General features: G+C 43.2%; 1 protein-coding gene across 1 annotated transcript; it reads left to right on the top strand.

The window, feature by feature from the left end:
- The first annotated feature begins 5486 nt into the window (after positions 1–5486).
- foxd7 (forkhead box D7) lies at positions 5487–6825 on the top strand. The gene has a single exon (XM_069676300.1). The coding sequence runs from the start codon at positions 5706–5708 to the stop codon at positions 6651–6653; it is 948 nt and encodes a 315-aa protein (XP_069532401.1). The 5' UTR covers positions 5487–5705; the 3' UTR covers positions 6654–6825.
- The last annotated feature ends 12981 nt before the right edge of the window (positions 6826–19806 follow it).

Raw genomic sequence — 19806 nt, 5'->3', positions numbered from 1 at the left:
TGTGAAGACGGAGAGTACGTGTGAATAACTTGCTCAACATGTAAAATAAAAGATTCATAATTCGAGCTCTAATACGAAAGCATTTTTAGGTATATTTTTTTAATTGTTTCGAAAATTGTGCCCTGTAACTTTTGGTCAAAGCAGATCATTTTACAGTTTTTAATGTATCACACTGACCTCTGAGATTTCGCACATCCAGGCCTCGTGAAATAATGTATGCAGCCCTTGATGTCCTTGGTGTGTGTTTAAGATCTGGTATGTGCCTCAAAACACTCTGAAAATCTCTTAGGCCATATCAGCGTGTTCGCCCTTGTCAGGCGCCGTAATTATGACACAGAACCCAGCAAACCAAACCCTGTTGTTTCTAAATGCATTTCTTTGGAAGGCCAGTCTGTCCCTTTTTGCACAAGCTCTAACATGCTGTCAAAGCAATGCCAGTCAAGATGATGACGCTGGAGATGAGTATCCTATCTGATGCTACAGGACGGCAGCATTGTTTTGATTATATCTTATTTATCTGATTATTTTAAATTTGGAATATAAACTTTGGTTTAAATGCCAGTCGCGGCGGATTGCTGTCCACCGGTGAGTTTGTAATGAGAACTTTTCTTTCTGATTTGGCGCATTAGATTAGTATTTTTCTCTGGAAGGCCTCTGTGTCCCTTTTGCACAGGCTGTAACATGCTGTCAAAGCAATGCCAGTCAAAACAATGGCAATGCAAGATAAGCATCTTATCTGATGCTGCAGGATGAAAAAAACAGGAAGTGAAAGGGGGTCACATAAACCCCTGTTTCGCTGCATTTTAGTCGGTGTAAAATCGTCATCTAATTATCTTCCATCAACCTCTAATCAAATAAGTCTCCATCTCCTGTAACTTCTCATTACACTCTGTGGTTTGATATCTTTCTTTCTTCCCTACACAGTGACTCCAGCCAGCGCCCTGACCCCTCACAGTTACTCAACGTGGTATGTGCCGAGCTACAAAACACAACATGCATTCCTTCCATCCTCAGGCTCCATCTGACAGCAGCTTCGAGGCCGACACGACACTGCATACAAACCGCTGCTGTCAGTCCAAACTGAGAATAAGGTTGGAAATTTCTTCCCTGTGATCAGATAACATTTAGCATGTTGTTGTTTAAGTGTCAAAGCAGACAGAAAAATGGTCAGGGAGGTCAAAAGAGTGCTGATGCAATCTGACTACAGTGTAGTGTGCACCTGTGTCCTAAATTCACTTCACCTGTCAGCATCATGTCACTACAAAACCCAAAAAAATTCATCCTAAACACGCCAAGATGTAGTGTCTTTCGAAACAACTACTGCCAGTTACAAAAGCTTAGACATGGATGTAATTAAAAGTTTATTTGAAGGCCAGAAAAATCGTTATTGTTGAGGTAAGAGCTCCCTCTGCTGGACAAGTCAACAAACGCTTCAAGTTTTTCTAAAGCTGTAAAAACCATCACTTACATGAGACGGGTGTTCATTTAAATGAGCTCTGAGCACTCTGTACTTTAGTTTTTATCACATTTTAAATTATAGTGCAATGACATCGTTAAAGAAACTTGTGTGATATACTTCCTGCTGTTTCTGTGGCCTTAAACACAGTGGTGGCTGTTTAATCCCAGATTGTATCCAAAGAAATATCAGTATATCACTCAGAATGTCAACATCTTTATAGGTTGAATTGATGAAGTATTGTTTGATCTTGAGAATTGTTTAACTGTCAAGGGTTGCTGATGGACTCTGTAGCTCTACAGTCTCAAACTGTGAAGTTACCAAGGCTGAACAGCAGAAGTTAAATCAGACAAACATTGACTACAGTTTCTTCATAAAATTCACTTTAATTAAATCATCTGATCATAAATCATTGCGTCATTGTAAAGGAGATCCAGTAGGCTGTGTTTGTAAGTTAAACCACAGCCAATGGTTCCAACTCAGAAATGTTGATTTTTTTAGGGCCAAAGGCCTAAAGATAAAATGAGCCTAAATTTGGCTAAACTGCTAGCCATACTGATTCATGCTTAATTATAGCCTTTATTCTTTCCCCCCTTTAATTCCATCTAAAATTTTAAAACATTAAAAAAATCCAAGCCAAGACATCACACTGTTGTTTTTAGATTTAGCTTATTTAAATAACACCTCACTGCACCCATGATGATGCTAATACTGAGTAAAAAACTGATATTATTAATATTATTTCACCAAATTCACCTTCACTGTTATTTAAAATACAGCTATGTAGGATCAACAGTGACTACACAACACAAATGTGTGAAGATAGACATGAACTTCAGGTCTGACGCTGTGTAAAATACACAGTACAGCTAGCATAATGTACCTAAGCTAATATAATAGCTAGCTACAGCTAGCTTAAACTAATGAAGCCAGGCCATTATATCCTGACAGCCTTCACATAATTACTGTCCTGTCATGTTATAATGTTCTCTTTTAAAAAGGAGTTGATTATTTCATGGGCTGTTTTTTTCCATTTAAAGGTGTTTTAGTATTTTATAACCTCAACATCAGGTCTGACAACCAAAATATGTACAGTTTCATGTATCTAGCTAAAACTACTGAAGCTAGGCTAATTAGCCAAACAGTCCTGCAGCAACTCCTGTCCTGTCATCAAAGTTTTTAAGTGGTGCTGGTTATTTCCTAGGATGTATATTTACTTTTTTCGTTATACTGAAAGGTGTTTTTTCATATTTTATCACCGCTTACAGAAGTAGATTTAGAGTATTGTTAGCCGTTAGCCGTACGCGTGTTTCACTTTTCAACCACCAGATGTCGCCACAGAGTCAGAGCGGCGCCGTCCTGTGATTGATGGGACTTCTAACACTTGTGTCATTTCTCATAAATAACTCCATACAACACAATGACGGGAGGAAAGTAGTTACAGACAACAGAACAATGAGATTATGGGATGCAGAGAACAGGTTGCATCACTTACTTTATGTTATGGAGCCGTTTGTCAGCTCATAAATACTGTGTTAATGACCAGTTCAGCTCGTGAAATTTACACAAGAAGCCTATTCTCCCCAACATGATATCTGTGTGTGTGTGTGTGTGTGTGTGTGTGTGTGTGTGTGTGTGTGTGTGTGTGTGTGTTAAGACGTGTGTTTGGCTCAGCAGCACCTCTACGTACTTTGTTTCAAGCAGTTATGATTCATGATACCTTAAATTACACGTTATATTATTGTCCACTGCGTTGCCAAGATTTTAAGGGAATCAAGATGAGAGATTATGTGAAAACATCCTCAGCTCTTTGAAGCTGTCTCAGCCGCTCCCAATGAAAAACACGCTGCGTTCTCTCTGAATCATGCGAACAGGCTTCACTTTTTTTTCACTGAGATAAGAAAACATTTCAACTGAAGTAGCCCGTAACAGCTTCATCTGTAACCCCTGATTCTGACCCGCACGGATGGAGGTTCATTTATCCAGAATGATCCAGGAGATCCCGCAGGCCTGTTTGGTTCCTGCCAAATGATGTTTTTACACCGACAGCCCTCTCCCTGTTATTCATCTGAGTTACAGAACAAAACGATCTGTACAATGGCCGTTTTTGTTTGTGAGATAGCACATTTGTTTTTGTTAAAATGTGCGTGTGCGTAATGCGTCTTCAGGGTAAAGAGGGCCTTGTTGTTTCCACATTTCGCCTCTTTTTTTTTTGTTGCAAAGACACGCTGAAAAATCCGCTCACACTGGGCCCCAAATTTAATGTTGCGTAGCTTTTATGGTGGAGGTCTTACAAAATTACCAGAAATAAAAATGTGAGGCTGTTTCTGTAAGTGTAACATCAGGAAGCACTCAGCTGCACGTGTGCTCTGAAAATGTCTTGTCCACCACCGTCCCTCTGAGGTGTTTGTCCCCTGAAATGACGCGCCCTCACGCGCCCTGCTGGGTTTTTTTGTCAGATGTAAAGCCTCAGTGCCATACCTTCTGCTTTTGGAGAGATTTGACGCTCCTGCTCTCGCCTTATTGGAACCACACAACGCGCGCGGGCCTGTTTCCAATCTGAAGACATGCGTGATGAATTTGGAAAATCATCTGCAGCTTTGCTGGTACCATATAGCCCACCCAGTCCGGACCCGGTCCCCCTCTGCCCCGAGGTATCAATACGATTAGAGGCAGGAAATGTGGGAATCCCCAACAAAGGGCTCCATCATTAAACACAAACAACCAGAGGCCTCCCAACAATACCAAAAGCGCCCTCCTCTCCTCGCTTCTCTTTTATGTCTGCGCAAGTGAAAATCTATTACTTTCATCCCAATATTACCACTCTGCCTTCAGCTGCCCATTATTAAAGAAGATAATCTGACGGGGTTACGGCGGATTTTGTCAGGAGAACAGAGGGTGTGGATTTCTGACGCTCAGATCTCAGGTTATACACATCAAATATTATTTCTTCTCCTTTTCACACATGCTCGTATTTATAGAAATCTCACCTCAGCCGGGCTCTGACTTCTGTACGTGTAGGAGAAAAAAAAAGGCACACTTGAGTTTATGAAAAGCAGCCCCCCTCGCATGCAGGCAACAAATTATTATTTTCAGCAGCAGCACAAAATCAGTCATTGCAGTTTTATCCTCTGTTGAACGTCTGAAAACGTGTAATTGTGCGTCAAGTGTGCGTAAAGAGCGGCTGCAGAAGCCTCCGCGCGGGATTAAGGCTTAAGTCCCTGCCTCACGTAGAGAGGTGTTTGGGGGATTTCCCCCCTCAGTGTTTAAACTCAGGATGGTCTGATGTCCCCAAAGTGTCTGTGCGCGTGCACGGACATTTAAGTTAATATTTCTGCTCCTTTTGTTATAATATTCGATCATTAAGTTGTTTGTCGCTTTGTTTCTCTTTCTTGTTGTTTTTAGTTGATATAAAATTTGGGATTTTATCCAAACTTCTTGTTTATTTTCACGTCTTACTTTAAGGTCTGACTTAAAGGGCGAAGAACATTCAGAAGCTTTATTACTTCATTTATTTATTTATCAATTTATTTATTTAATTAGAAATCAGGATTAAAAAATATATATGTATAAATCTATAGTTCAGGGTCCGTTTACAGAAAGTAAAATCACATTTTCTTACATATAAAAACAACTAAACCTTTATTATCTCTCTTTATTTTATCTACCTTTATTAACTTTTTAAAAACACTCTGAAATCAACATCCGGAATAAATGAGTTGTCCCATAAAAAAAGGTCTTCTGTTGTCCTGCTCGTGACGGTGTTTTTTTTTCTGAATGGATCTGAAATGTCCGCGTCGTCTTGGCACTGACGCGCTGGTGATGAGAGCGCACCGGGAGGCTGGTGTCTGGGCCTCCTCGGTACCCTTTGCGTCGTTCTCATTGGTCAGGATCCTCTTCCTGATGCTTCGTCGTGACATCACATCCACCGGACCCGCAGGAACGCAACAGAGATTACAGATGATGCTGGACATCTCGGAGGACGCACACACTTTTATGCTTTACGCACGATCGCCTCCTGACCGCCGTTTTGTGCGTAAAGGCACCAAAATCAGGACAAAAGTGTGGATGTTTTGTGGTTTTGACTTTGTGCTTCCTCAAACACAGCAGGAGGATTGTGTTTGGGTTTTCACCTTTTTGTGAATGGAGATGAGTCGTGCGTAAAAATCTGTTGAACGCGTTTCAGAGCAGGGCTGTCACTCCCCCACCTGTTGGCAGGTGGTGTTGGCTTCACCCGCGGACTTCTACTATGACATTGGGTTTGGACATCATGGAGGATATTGTTATCGACGTCGTAGGGGAAGGACTCAGAGACAGCGGAGAGGAGCAGCTCCTACCTTTGGATGATTCCCGGAGCGAGCAGGACCAGACTTCCAGCAGCCGGAGTCCAGAGAGGGACACCTACAGCCCCGCAGCGCCGTGTGCTCCGGCTAAGAGCAAAGGTCCTGCGTCGGTGAAGCCTCCGTACTCTTACATCGCTCTGATAACGATGGCCATCCTGCAGAGTCCGAAGAAACGGCTCACCCTCAGCGAGATCTGTGACTTTATCAGCCACCGCTTCGCTTATTACCGGGAGAAGTTCCCCGCCTGGCAGAACTCTATCCGGCACAATCTGTCGCTGAATGACTGCTTTGTAAAGATGCCCAGAGAGCCCGGGAACCCCGGCAAGGGCAACTACTGGACCCTGGACCCGAACTCCTCGGACATGTTTGAGAACGGGAGTTTTCTGCGGCGCAGAAAGCGCTTCAAGCGGCAGCATTTCCGATTCGACCCCCTGAAGGAGCAGCACCTGGAGCCCAGCGGACTGCACGGCTTCCCGCACGGCGCCTACGGGCTCCAGCTGCCCAGCCTGGAGATTTATCCCTACCTCCATCACCACGCGCCCTCCCCGTGCGGCCCCGCCACCATCCCACCTGTCAGCAGCATCCTGCCGGCTCTCTCCAGCTTCTTCTCCCGCAGCGCGCTCACTGCCAAGGCGTTCCTCCAGGCGCAGCCCGGCATCGAAGCCTTCTCCCCGGCTCAATGTACTGCTTACTCCCCCTCTCTCACCTCCAGCGTGGCCTACGCGTCCCCCGCGCTCTTCCACCCCGCAGCGTCCCCGCACTTCCTCAGTTTACACCAGGAGTACCAGAAACTAAGGACTCAGCGGGACGCCGTGGAGCCGAACAAACACATCAGCACTGCGACCAACGAATAGAGAGCGAGCAGGACTTGAACTCGAGTTTTCTCAGGTAACAGAGGCACGTGACAGCAGCCGGTGTGTGCAGCGGTGGACATCTGGTGAATCTGCTTTAAAGGAAAGTTGTAAATATGTTTTAAACTCTTCTCACAAAAACTTTAAACAGACGCCTTTTTATTTTTGTCTTCATCATGAGTATCATCTTGTTCTGAAATATTTAAATGAGTTTTTGTGTTTTTCTTTTGGAAAAAATAAAAGTAAATATTTAAATGTTGCGTTCACTTTTTATTTAAGCTTTTTATTCATCAGACTTCCGCTGAAGTCTCTCTTTTATATGTTTTATATGTTTGACATGTTTTGTTTTTACTGCTTTTAGTGTCAGTTTGTGGGTTTAGAATATTTCTACACCGGTTTATTATCAGCCTCTGATTCCTTCTAATGACGATAAAACAAAAATATTTCTTAAAACGTTAAGAAGCCTTAAACAGCCAAAGAAATTAAAACCGTTCTGTGTTCATGTCAGAATCTCCTCTGAGGCCTCAAAGTGTCCGGGACGATACAACTTTTCTTTCTGCGTAAAATAAAATAAAACAACGATTTCTCTGACGTCATGATTTAAGAAATAATTAACGACGATAAAATCTGTGAGTAATTAAATAATTAAAGAAGTTAAAATATCGATGCAAAAAACGTGAATGTAAAAAAAAATCGTGAAGGGAAAAGCAGCAGTGTGTGTGTGTGTGTGTGTGTGTGTGTGTGTCCTGTATATCGATAGCTTCACACACACGTGTCTGTAACTGCAGCTCATAAAACACGTTCAAATAAACTCTGTAAAAACAGAAATCCTCTAAACGTTAATTTTCCTCCCAAATGTTCCCACAAATAATCCCACAATAATAATCACTTATTATTATTTATATTATAGAAATAGAAAGATTCCACTCACTGTACATGAACTGTATAATATTATAATTTACTTTTGTCTTATTAGAACAGAAACAGAAACTAGTCTTTGTTTCTTGGTTTGCGTACCTTCAGCAGAGTGACACGTTTACACGAGCTGACACGTTTAAAACATTCACAGCTCCTAAAACACAACAATAAAAATCAGATACAACAGCGCAACGTGACAGGAGGGAGCAGCGTCTTAAAGAAGAGTGTTAAAGGGATGTGCAGTGATAACATGAAGTGCTGTGTGCAGCATGAAGCCGGCTGGGATCTTATTTAGTTCTGTTAGCACGAGCTCACTGTTCAGCACTAAAACAAGACAAACTCCTTTAATGTGTCAACCTGCTAAATAAACCTGACGGGACTCTGATGGTGAAGAAAGTGGAAGGTGTTTTTTTCTAATTAGTCATCTTTTAAAAATCGTCCTAAAATTCATATTTTACCACCAAACTGTGAGTTTAAAACTTTTTAACCTTCCACATGAGAACAACACGGAGGCTGTAAATGACCTGAAACATGAAGCATGTGCTTTATTCTTTTTTAAATCAATAATCAAACAGTTAAATGTGAGTCTTTAAAATGTAAACGTGTTGCTTACGTCATGTCTTATAGCTGCAGGACAAGTCCTTTATTTTGTGCCCTTCCCCCACACAACAAACAAACAAACAAACACAGAGAGGCTACATATAAAATTAAATATAAAGAATGAAATGTAAGTGACCATAAAGGTGAGGAAGAAGACCTGCCCCTTTTTAAACATGTATTTATAGATTTAAAGGGAACTCTTTCACCAGAGCAAAATGTTTTCAACTGTTTGAGACAAAAACAAACAAAAACAAGAGTTTCATAAACAATAATATCAAATCTGTTTAACTCTTTCTTTAATGTACAAAGTTACTCTCTCTCCTCCTCCATCACTGACTCCTACCTGTGCACCTGCAGCTACAGGCTGTCACTTTAATGTATAATGAAACACATCAGCTCCTTCTGAGGGACTTTGAATCCACTAAATATTCCTGTCACTATTTCATCCGTCCTCCTCTCAGAGCTTCTCCTGCAGATGATCTGCTTCCTGAAGTCGTCTCAACGCTGCCTCACAGCGAGGACGACAGCAGTAAAATAATTGCAGGTTTCAGAGCGCCGAGGTATTTATTTAACTCTATTCTGAGGCTGCTTCAGAGGGATTACCCGGCTGAAGCTGTTGGACGGGGCAGCACGCTCGGCCTTTAAGGAGTCCCTGGCACCCAACGAGAGATTGTTACCTGATGCTGAAACTCTCACCGGCTCTCTTCCCTCAGATTTAATCCAATCTGTTCTGAGGTTTTCCTTTCTTCCACTAAGAACCAAACGTCTAATATTTGCTCTGCTAATCTTAAACAGTGCGGCCGAGCTGCGGTTCAACATCAGATTGGTATCAAACGCTGCGGCTCTGGTGCTATTAGAGCTTATCTGATGGGGAAGTCAAACATACAGCTGAACATACACGCTTGATTCAGATCATCAGAGCGCGTGAAGCTGCAAAAAGGAGGTTTTAAAGTCTTCTATGTGTCTGTGTGTGACGTTTTTCTGCACACACAAACAGGAAGTGAGGGTTTGAGATCAATTAGAGAAGCAGAACAGGAGAAATCTTTGTTGTTTTAATGAGTTTAAAGGGGAGAAAGTGAAGCTGCAAACTGTTAAAGGAGCCGAGGAGGGGGGAGGAGGCAGGGGGAGGAGGGGGGGAGTCTTTGCACCTGATAAAATAAGCAAGTCAGACACCCCGGGCTCGTGTGTGCGTGTGTGTGTGTGTGTGTGTGTGTGTGTGAGACATCATTTTTCCATCCTGAAGGAGGTAAACGCCTCCCGCTCTCTGCTCTTTCCTCCTCTTCTCCTCGCGTCAGTCAGAGTGACATGTTTCATCAAGTCCTCACAAAGCTGCTTCTTTAATGATCAGCAGCAGCAGTTTCCTGTTTGCGTCTCTCAGATCAATCTGTGATCTGCAGAGCGTCTTTAAGTCACCACAGACACATTAGGGCCATCCATCATCAGTGGACATGATGGATGGACGTCTGTGTGCAGACCGGAGCTGGTGCAACACTGCAGCATTCATTTATATGTACATGACCTTTATTTTTAGAGTGCTTTTCAAAATAAGAGTTGCAAAATAAAACAGACAAGCAGCAGCTTTTAACTTTAGGAAATAAAATACAATTAAAGGATCTTAAAATTAGAATTTAATTCTCCCACATAAAAGTGTTACGTCGTATCAGCTCTGATGTGGAGCTGCCTCCTCGTCTCGCTCAGACGTCCATTCATGCCGAACTTTCACTCTCCAACCCAAACAGGCGAGATAAACTCCTCCGCCGAGCACCCGGAGTGATGCATTCTGGGGTGAAAGCTGCGAGTTCAGCCAGGAAGAAGAAAAACAATCCGTGTTGTTGCAGAAAGTGTGAAATGCTTCATTTGGAATTAATTCAGATATTTTCCCGGTTTTATAACCTGCTGATTTTTATTCATCTGAGTTTTGAGGCTGCCATTAAAAACCTCTCTCCCTCTCTCTCTCCTACTTTCATTCAGCGAGTCTGGTTCTGCTCGAGGTTTCTGCCTGTCAAAAGGAAGCTTGTTCACGGAGCTTAATGTTGTGTCTCTGTAAATAATATGACGAACGGTACGAGTGTAAGAGCGTCTCCACCTCCTCACATTGGAGCGGGCGCTGCCATCTTGCTCACCTGTGTGCAGTAGACATCAGCTGCTGGAGTTGCACCTTTACCTTGTGGCCTTGCCGTGTTGGAGCCCTCAGGTGGGCTCAGTCTGCAGCAGAGCAGCTTCTTGTGTCGGTCTGAAGCAGATATTCACGCTGATGTAAAGTTCAATGACTGTAGTGTTAGTGTTAGTTACGTCTCCTCTCGCCGTTCCTCCTCTACTCTGCTACTCGGGAACAGAACGCTGCAGGAGCCCCATTTGTCAACAGAGCTGTCAATCATGAGGCCACACCCCCTTTTTACAGCATCAAATAACTAATTAAAAGTAAACTTGTCAGTAAAATGAACACTTGGACATAAATCAGCATGATAAGAACTAACTATAATGACAGAAACCATGTTTGACGTGTATTTTGATTTTATAGTTTGACTCATGTCCCATCTGTTAACATGGAGGAGGCGGGCTTTATGAGCTATACTGCAGCCAGCCAGCAGGGGGCAATAGAGAGGGTTTGCCTTCACTTTCAGGGTGCAAACTCTTCAAGCTTCATCCCTTTAAGATTAAATATTCGCTGTTAGAAAAATGTGCGATAGTTGATGACATCACCGAGTTTGCCGTGACACAAGTCTGCCTCCGTTCACTTCAGGGGTCACAGGGGTCGTTTCTATAATCTGCTTTATTCCTGCTCTTTATAAATTTACACTTTTTGATTGTAAAAATATAAATTCTTGCACGTTTGAATTGAACTTCTTCAGATCAGTCGTGTTCAACAGCAGGTCAAACGACCCACCGCTCGTGTGTGAAGGTAACCCTGTGACGTTCGGACGCAGCGACCAGAGACTGATTTTGCTGAATGTGAAGCCTGAGGTGTTTTTCAGCTATCATCAGTGAATCTGGCACCTTTCTGCTGAGGCCGATCACCGCTCAGGTTTTCTCTCCTCTCACTTTAATGGCCGACTTCCACACAGGCCTCGCTCGCTCCTTGGCATTTGCTTTTCCTGGCAGGGCCGATCCTCGCTGCCCTGCTTCGGGGAGTTATTCAATTATAAATCTTCCACCCTTCTTTTCGCTCTGCCCCCCCTCCCTCCTCTCTCTCTCTCTCTCTCTCTCTCTCTCTCTCTCTCACCGGTCCATGTGTGCCAAGACCAGTAAAACACACTCTGCTCCGCCGGTGCACCCTTCTCTAGTCTCGTGCCCAAGAATTTATTATTCTCAGGGTGGTGAAGCGGAGTGCGGTGTGTTTTTGGAAACGGGGACCCCCCCTCAAGCCTCAGTGCCAACAGATGACAGTGACATATAGCAGGAAAGCCACCCAGAAGGAGAATGATCTCACACCTCAGCCACGCGCTCAGTGGGAGTGGGAGAAAATAAAGAGAGAGAGAGCGGAGAGATCTGCAGCTGGGGGCAGAGGGGACAATAAAATCAAGATGAAAAGTGGCGAGGACGGAGCAGCAGAAAGGTCGAGAGACAGAAAACAAACACCAGCGACTGAAAGCAAACAGTCAAAAGACGCCTGCGACTCCTTTAAACACTCGAACATTATGTTCTTATAATTTCCAAATAAACCAAAGTATGTGAAGCCTCGCACATATTCTCCTCTTACCCTCAGACCGAGGCTCGTTTCTGCTCCATCAGTCATCGTCACAAAATCTGCAGTTGTTTGAGATTTTACAGCAGATAGATCCTCCTCCTAAAACATCTGTTTCTGAAAGAGGCTGTGAGGAGGACGATCTGTATTTCCTCCTGTGGGCACTCGGTCCGTACGCCCCCTTCCTCCTCCGCTCCTTGTTGATCTTCGGTTTTAATCCTCCTGATGAAAAACCAGCTGGCAGCCTCGTGCGCTCACCTTGCCCACGAAGCCTGGCATCGTTTTTTGTAATAGACTGTATAAAAGATGGATGACGTCACCAACTGTTTGGTTGCTGCCTTTTTGAAGCCTCAAGTGTGGCATTATGGCTGCTGCCATGTTGGTTTTTTGGAGCCAGAAGTGACCGTATCGGGACGAGAGGGGGGAGCAGAAGAGTGAGTGAGCGATCAAAGTTATACAGTCTGTGTAATTTATTAGCCGGCTATTTAGCTTGTTAGCCGTCCTTTTTTCCAAGAAGATTGGAAATCTATTTCTGGTGGTAGCCGTGCGGAGTTATTTATTTATCAGACTGAGGGCCTGTGTCCACTAACAGTGTCTTTTGAGCTGGCAGCGCCTGTTTTCTATACAAAACCAAAGCAGTTCAGCATTTTCAGCGCAGAATCACCCTCTGCGTCAGCTGTTTTTTGTCACTGCGCTTTCAGTCGAATACAGTTCAAGTTTTGGAACACCACTGCTCTCGTTAATAGCTCTTTTTTACACTGCGGTTCTGCCTCAGCGCAGTAACGACGCTCCATCCTCATGCCACCTTTGTCATCCTACATTGGACCACGTAACGCCGGCGTAAAGCCGCCCCAGTGTGTGTTTTTAAATAGCGTTCCGGCATTGTGGAAACAAAACGCGCACGCTAGTGCTTCACATACACACACACAGTATTGTCCCGCCCTGCCGGCTCCGCAGTTTACACAGACGCCGTTTGGCCTCTGTTACTACCTCCGATACCAACTCAGAGACAGAACGACTTCGCCTCACCATTACGCCTCCGTTCTTTCTACATAGAAGACGCAACGTAACAGAGGCGTAATAATCCTGCCATCTGAACTGGCAGTGTAAAAAGCCCTAATGTCGCTTCTTCCTCACCGACCAATCAAAATCAAGAAGGGGCGGGACTTCCGATCTCAACTTTGTCAACAATAATGGCGGAAGAGAAGCGAATCCTTTCATTTTTTCAAGGGTACAATTTCCAGTCAAGAGCTGCTGCTGATGCCAGGACACGACTCCCATCGTTTTCTTTGTTAAATTTCCTTGAATAAAAGCAAATATGAAGCACACAGAGCGATTTAAAACAGACTTAACAGTCACTCCCGAGGGAAGCGGAAGTCCTGCCAGACAACTTTCGTAACATAGCAACAGTAAGCGGCGGAGAGAAGCGCTCTGAAATTGAGGTCGAAACGCTGGCAGCACCAAAAACACCGTTAGTGGGCACAGGCCCTAAAGAAGGTGACATATCGACTTGCTGCTCGTTTGCACGTCTCTAGAGTAAGAGAGCGGAGGGTCAACGATACATACCGAGCGTCCTCCATCACCACGGCCGGCTGAAATCTCTGCGGGAAAGCCAACAACTGTAACTCTGATGCACTGACTGACACAAAAAATCAACTTAAATCAAGCCAGCTATGGTAAGCGCAGACACAGATACCTGCTAATTCGTGCTCACATATCAATACAATAATACTTTAAGACTACTTGGACGGTCTCTTAGTACAATAAGCTCGGTGAGACTTATTATCTGTCCAATATTTACATAAAAAAATCCCCAAAAGGCCACAACAACACAAACACAGTCGAGACGTTACGTTCAGTGACTGAATTAGCTCAGTTAGCAGACTGCTAGCAGCTCCCACCTGTCACTCAAAGTGTCCATGCCCCTAATTACGCATAATTTTAAGCCCATATATAATTTAAATTCAGACAGAAAAAAGTTAAAGAGACCAAAATCATTGTTTGTACCAGGCTGTAAACATGTTTACTTCTGTTGTAAAATTGGACAGTTTAATGGGGTCTGATGGGGATTGACTTGCTTTTGGAGCCGGCCTCAAGTGGCCGCTCAAGGAACTGCAGCTTTTGCCTCTTCAACATCCCTGGAGGTTGCCGCCTGGTTTTTGTGCACCAACATGTGCAGGTACAAGGAGTCCAACCGCCGAGGGAGACGCTCACCCTTTCACCGGCCTCAGATCAAAGGCAGCGTGAGTGTGATGTCACCCACAGCAGGCCCCAAAACCACTTATTGCACCAAATGAGAGCCATTAGCCGAACAAACAAAGACTTGAAACTCGCTGTCATTTAATCAAAAGGGGAGCAGGAAGTACAATTAACATCTGGGGCACGATGTGTCAGAGAGGGGTCAGACTGGAACGGTGCATGCTCTTATTACAGCGGTACAGTCTGAGGCCTGTGTGGCGCTCCCTGTACGGCCTAATGGGAGTCAGTAACCCCAACCAGGAAGACAAAGTGGTCTGCCTTCCTCACCAGGCAATGGGGACATTTGAAAACAAGCCAGGTCATAGCTGGCAATCCTCTCTCTCTCTCCCTGTGTCTGCATTTTCTCTCTCTTTCCCCCCCCTCAATAACGTCTGCAGTGGCATATTACAACTTGGAAATGGATTTTAAAAGGGAGTAGAGCAGGGTGCCAGAATGGGAAAAACATGGATTGGCTCAACGAAAGCAGATTAAGTGGGCATGCCAAACCTCACGCTTTGTCAGAAACAGGAAAAAAAGACCCTTTTTTACATTAGCGAAGGACCAACCGCATCGCAGGGGGAAATCAAAAAATCCCACCCTCTTAGAAATAGAGAGAATGAAAATTTCAGGCGGTGAATCGTCACCTAATACGAGTCCTTTCTCCTCGGGTGTCACCGGAGTGAATACCACCGGGTGCTGAGAGGACAACCCTGCTTTTTTTAATCACTGCTGCAGGTCTGTGTGTGCTCAGGGAACTGTTAAGCCAATTCATAGGCCTGCAAACATCCTGTAACAGCTACATAAATCCACTTATCCAGGCCTTTGTGTTCGTAATGGATGTTGTGCTGTACTATGTAGATGTGATATGATAGGATTGATTGCTGTGAAGATCACTGAGGCTGCTTTCTAGCACCGCCCTGCCACCCAAACTGTCGGCCAACGAGCCGTTCATCCCATGTTGCCTCTGTTGGTGGTCCCTGGTGTAAGCTATATTTTCCCCTCACTTCTCTCGCTCTCTCTCTTTTTTTATAGCTAACACAAAATTGTTCCTAATTCGCTGCTGCTAGAGGGGGGTAATTTGCGGCTTTTGGCTGAGTGTCGCAAGCCCCAAATTTGAAAAAGCTGCTGAGTTGAAGGCGTTCTGTGAAAGAAGCAGCAGCGGTGGGGAGAGGAGAGAGAAAAAAAAGGGCCTAAATTCAATCAGATGAAAAAGGAAAAACAGCGAAAACATGATAAGCCCCAAAAGGCAGAAGACAGCAATGCGATAATAACTGTTGGGTAATGTAAGCCGTAGCCACCAATAATTATTTTAATGAAATGATGCCAATAAAATCTCCTCTTTTATTCCAAGTTAATGTGATTTATACATGTTCTCAGCAAACTCTCTTGGCTAGAAGAACTCATATTTCTCGTGTTTTGGGTCAAATTCTCGGAGATAAAAGCTCTCCAGCTGACTGTCAGTGGCAAAAAAAAGAAATTATGTATTAGAAAACAGCAAAAAAGAAGTCCTCTGGGACATTTAATAACTTGCAGTATATTGGTTTAGAAATAATTTCTGTAGGGCTCAAGTCATTGGGCGGCAATGGCCAAAGGAGTGCCTCAAGGTTCTATCCAAGGCCCCTTTAACTTTGTGATTACAAAAAATAACACGTCCCTGTGGTTTGCATTTTTTGTATTATTATTATTTTGTCCTTTTTATGCGTTTACTGAGAGAGAGGACAGTGGATAGTGGCAGAAACAGGGGAAGAGAGAGTGGGGAGGACACGCGGCAAAGGGTGGGAGTTGAACCCCGGGGCTGCCACATCGAGGACTGAGCCTCTGTACATGGGCCACACGATTTAACCGCTTAGTTAAACCGGCACCCCTGACAGAACTTACATTGAATGTTATGGAAATTCAGAGTTTTGTTTAATTGTAATCTTGTCTTCATTTTGCACTACATAAACTACAGTCTACCTTGAAGTGAAAGCAGATTAAATTGATGTTGTTCTCGCAAGATAGGACGTAGCTTGTGAATATAGAGTGCTGCAGGATAAAAATGAGTTTTCGAATTCCATCATGTCAAAGCTTATTGGTTTTTTTTTTAGGATTTTTGGTTAAATGTCTGAAATAAGGACTTTGGTTGACACAAGTTTAAAAGATTTTCTGGTGTTGTTCTACGACATAAAATACCCCAGTTTTACATTTTTTAAGCTCACACACAACACAATAAACTTAAAGAACACGCTGAACACAAAAAAATTGAAAGCTTAGCAGTGTTGATTTTAAAGTCATGTGACTGCGCTGTACTTTGTTTGTAGCCTAGCATTAGCTTGCACTAGCTCCTAAAGATTACCCAGTGAGCACCAACCGGGATTTCAACGTTGGTTGAAATCTGGTTAAAAACAGGTCTGAACGTTCGCTAAAATACGCTTACGACGATGAGTCAGAAAACACCCTTTGTTTTGCAGCTGTCGTGAGATGGAATCAAACTCTGCTCACTTGTACGATCATGTCAGCCGCTAAATACTGTGTACAGCTCCGGAAAAAATTAAGAGCTCACTCCAAATGTCCCTTAAATCAGCATATCTCTCTACATGTCACAGCCAGCCCAATCCAGATGTGAACCCCATTGAAAACCTCCTGAATGTGATCAGGAGGAAGATGGATGGTCACAAGCCATCGAACAAAGACGAGCTGCTTGAATTTTTGTTGTTTAAACATGAGCTTGTTTTCTTTGCATTATTCGAGCTCTGAAAAACATCTTTTTTTGCATCTTTTGGTTTTCTTAACCAGTCGTCATTTTCTGCAAATAAAAGACCTCAATGAGAAGATTTGATTTGGAAGTGGGGAGACATGTTGTTTACAATAAAACAAACATTCATTTAACAGAAACAAACTTTTAAATAGTAGAACCAGAGAAAAACAGATTTTTGCAGTGGTCTCTTGTATGTAATTACTGTTCATCTGTGAGTGAAAGTGTAATGAATCCCGGTTAAATCTGGTCTTAACATAAACGTTTAATCCTCTTCAAATTTTCGGTGAAAAAACATTGACTTCTGAACCAGTCTGAAACGTCTACTCAACAGAAAAACACTCACTTCGTGTATTTTTTTTGTTGGAACCATGCTGTGCCAACTTCCTACAAAGGTACATCATCTTTACATCACTCGACAGCTCAAGAAAAAGGAAACAGAAGCTGTAAGATGTTACAAATATCTCAGTATTTGGCTTAATGAATGTCTTTAATGTGACAGAAATTATGACGTTTTGGGAAATATGCTCATCAGCTTTCATATGAGAGTTAGGTGAAAATAAATGATACCACTCTGATGTCTGTATACTCCATTTCAAAATTCAGTTCTACTAGAACTCGGTAGTTACTTTAACCAGCCGGCATGACGTTAAGACAAGCAACCCGGAAGTAACTGGATAAACGACTTCCTGTCAAGACTCCCTTTGCTGCATTGTTGCAGACAGAAAAACCGTTTTCTTGTGATTTACTTGTTATTAACGGGTCTTACCTTTGCCGAAATTTCAACATCATGATGCAGATTTGTAAGAAGTAAAAATTCAAGCTTTGTCAGGTCTGTCCTCAAGAGGAGAAGAAAACGTTTAAAAAGCTCGTTTGTTGAACGGAGGTCGGATCGATCTGATGCATTCGAGGAAGTCGGGAAATCTGAACGCTGAACGGCTTTCATGACACAGCGTGAAGGGAATTCATCTCAAGTTAAATTTTAGATCTAGAACAGATTGTTAGCTGTTAGCATGCAGATGTCTGTTTATAGAGATTAAAAAGAAGCTAAATTACGGCGGATTACGTTCTGCCTGCTTTTGCTCTCCTCATGGACTGTTTTTCCTGCATACGCCGCAGCCTGCTGACACGTGATTGATCAATATTACTCGGAAATCCACGTCCCTGCCTATAGATTCTACATCTGTAAATAGAGATTACTTTACACCCTGAGCTCCTTGTTCCTGAAGCGAAGGCTGCTGAGGGATCCTCCACAGTCTCGTCAACGCACGAGGACCCTGAGAGGTGCTCATTCACTTTGATTAACAGGGCCTTCCTCACTCTCATCCCATCCTTGGTGGTTCACTCTCTCCTCGGGGGGAAAAGCCCACATGGATGTTTTTCTTTTTTTTTTTTTTATCCCACATGGTTTTTCGCTTCCACAACAGCACGTCATTACCCGAGTGTTTAAACACTTAAGAACAGTTTAGAGGAGGGAGAGGAGGAGGAGGAGTGAAAAAACACTCACGAGCAATGAGCAGTTCTACATTAACTCTGCATCACTCAGGGGAGCTGTAAAGTCTGCCCCGTGAGCGAAATGAAGTCAATAAATAAATGTGGCTGTTGTCAGATGTCTGGAACAGCATGAGAGGGTTTCAGCAGCGGGGCAGCCCACCATGTTGAAATGAAGGGTGATAAGTTTGGGCCGCCCCGCAGAATTAGACCCTACAACTTGCTGAGTGCCGTTGACTAATGAGGGCGGGTTCGCTGAATGATAAATTCAAAAACGAGAGGAGCGTTTGATCCGCACCAAACCGCAGAAAGTAAGAGTGCTCAGAGCCATCACAACACGCAGGAGGTTTATTTTCTTCTGCCTCTGATAGCGACGCAAACTCCCTCCGAGGCCCGTGTTCTCAGCCGTCAATCAAAGCGAAGGTGACAACAAACAGCAGAGAGAGACACGAGTGTGTTTCTGTGTTACTTCATGTCTTACTTGGTTTGAAAGACTTCCTGTTTGCGGAGATGCAACACCAGCAGAAACACACATTAGGAAACGCAGTTGCAGCTTTTTAAGGAAAAGCATCCAATACATTCAACTGCTGTTCTTTTATTACATTACAACAAAGAAAATATAAACTGCAGTGCATCTGACAGCGATTATCAGGCCTTAAAAAAAAGACTCTTGCTTCAATTGTTTACGAATAAACAAAGCAAAACTTACCTTAGATGCTGCAAAAACTCAAGATGGAAAAATATGAGGATGGAAATAAAGATCAAGAAAAACAACAAAATTCTCACTCGCTCTTTCTTCCCATTTAAAGAGCAGCTCCAGTCAAGTTTTAAGACATTTAAAATGCTCTGCTTGAAATAATAAATTGTGTCTGATATGTTTTTCCTGCAAAATACGTTTAATCACTTTGTAAAAATCCTCCCAAAGCATTTCTTCCGTCTCCCTCATTAAAAATTCCTGAATCTGCACAGTCCCCGCCCACTATGTTTGCTTAAATGATGATGACAGTTTCAGCAGGAAGTGGTTGCCATAGGTTGCACATAATGATATGCATAGCGTCACCCCGTCCATTAACGGGATTGGCTCCTTAGGTTTGTGACATCACAAATCTGTCAATCTGAAAACGTGTTGTTCAGCCTGTTGTTGGTAAAAAATATTCCTTTTGGGGCTTTGAGGTGAAATCACAACCTTTCCTTTACACATATTTCATATTTCTTTTCATTCATAAATAGTAGGTAGTTTTAATTTTAGCCACTTCCTGTGGCAGCCTTTTCGCTAGCTGCCAAAAGTACCAATTTCTTATTATTTGTGCTCTGCCAAATCTAATGTCAGCTTAAATGTGTTATTAATATGTTGATGTATTTCCTGCTAATAAGGCACAACAACCTGGCAACTCCAAAAAATGTGGCAGTGATTATCCCACATCATTTCCAACAACTGCCTCCAATTCAAAGTCTGTTTTTGCAAGACTGTAATAAAAAATCGAGCAATA

This window comes from Semicossyphus pulcher, unplaced genomic scaffold (assembly GCF_022749685.1).
Source record: "Semicossyphus pulcher isolate SPU_LCO1_2020_fin unplaced genomic scaffold, fSemPul1.0.p SCAF_25, whole genome shotgun sequence".
Lineage (NCBI taxonomy): Eukaryota > Metazoa > Chordata > Actinopteri > Labriformes > Labridae > Semicossyphus > Semicossyphus pulcher.
This window is presented reverse-complemented; position numbering and strand designations above follow the sequence as displayed.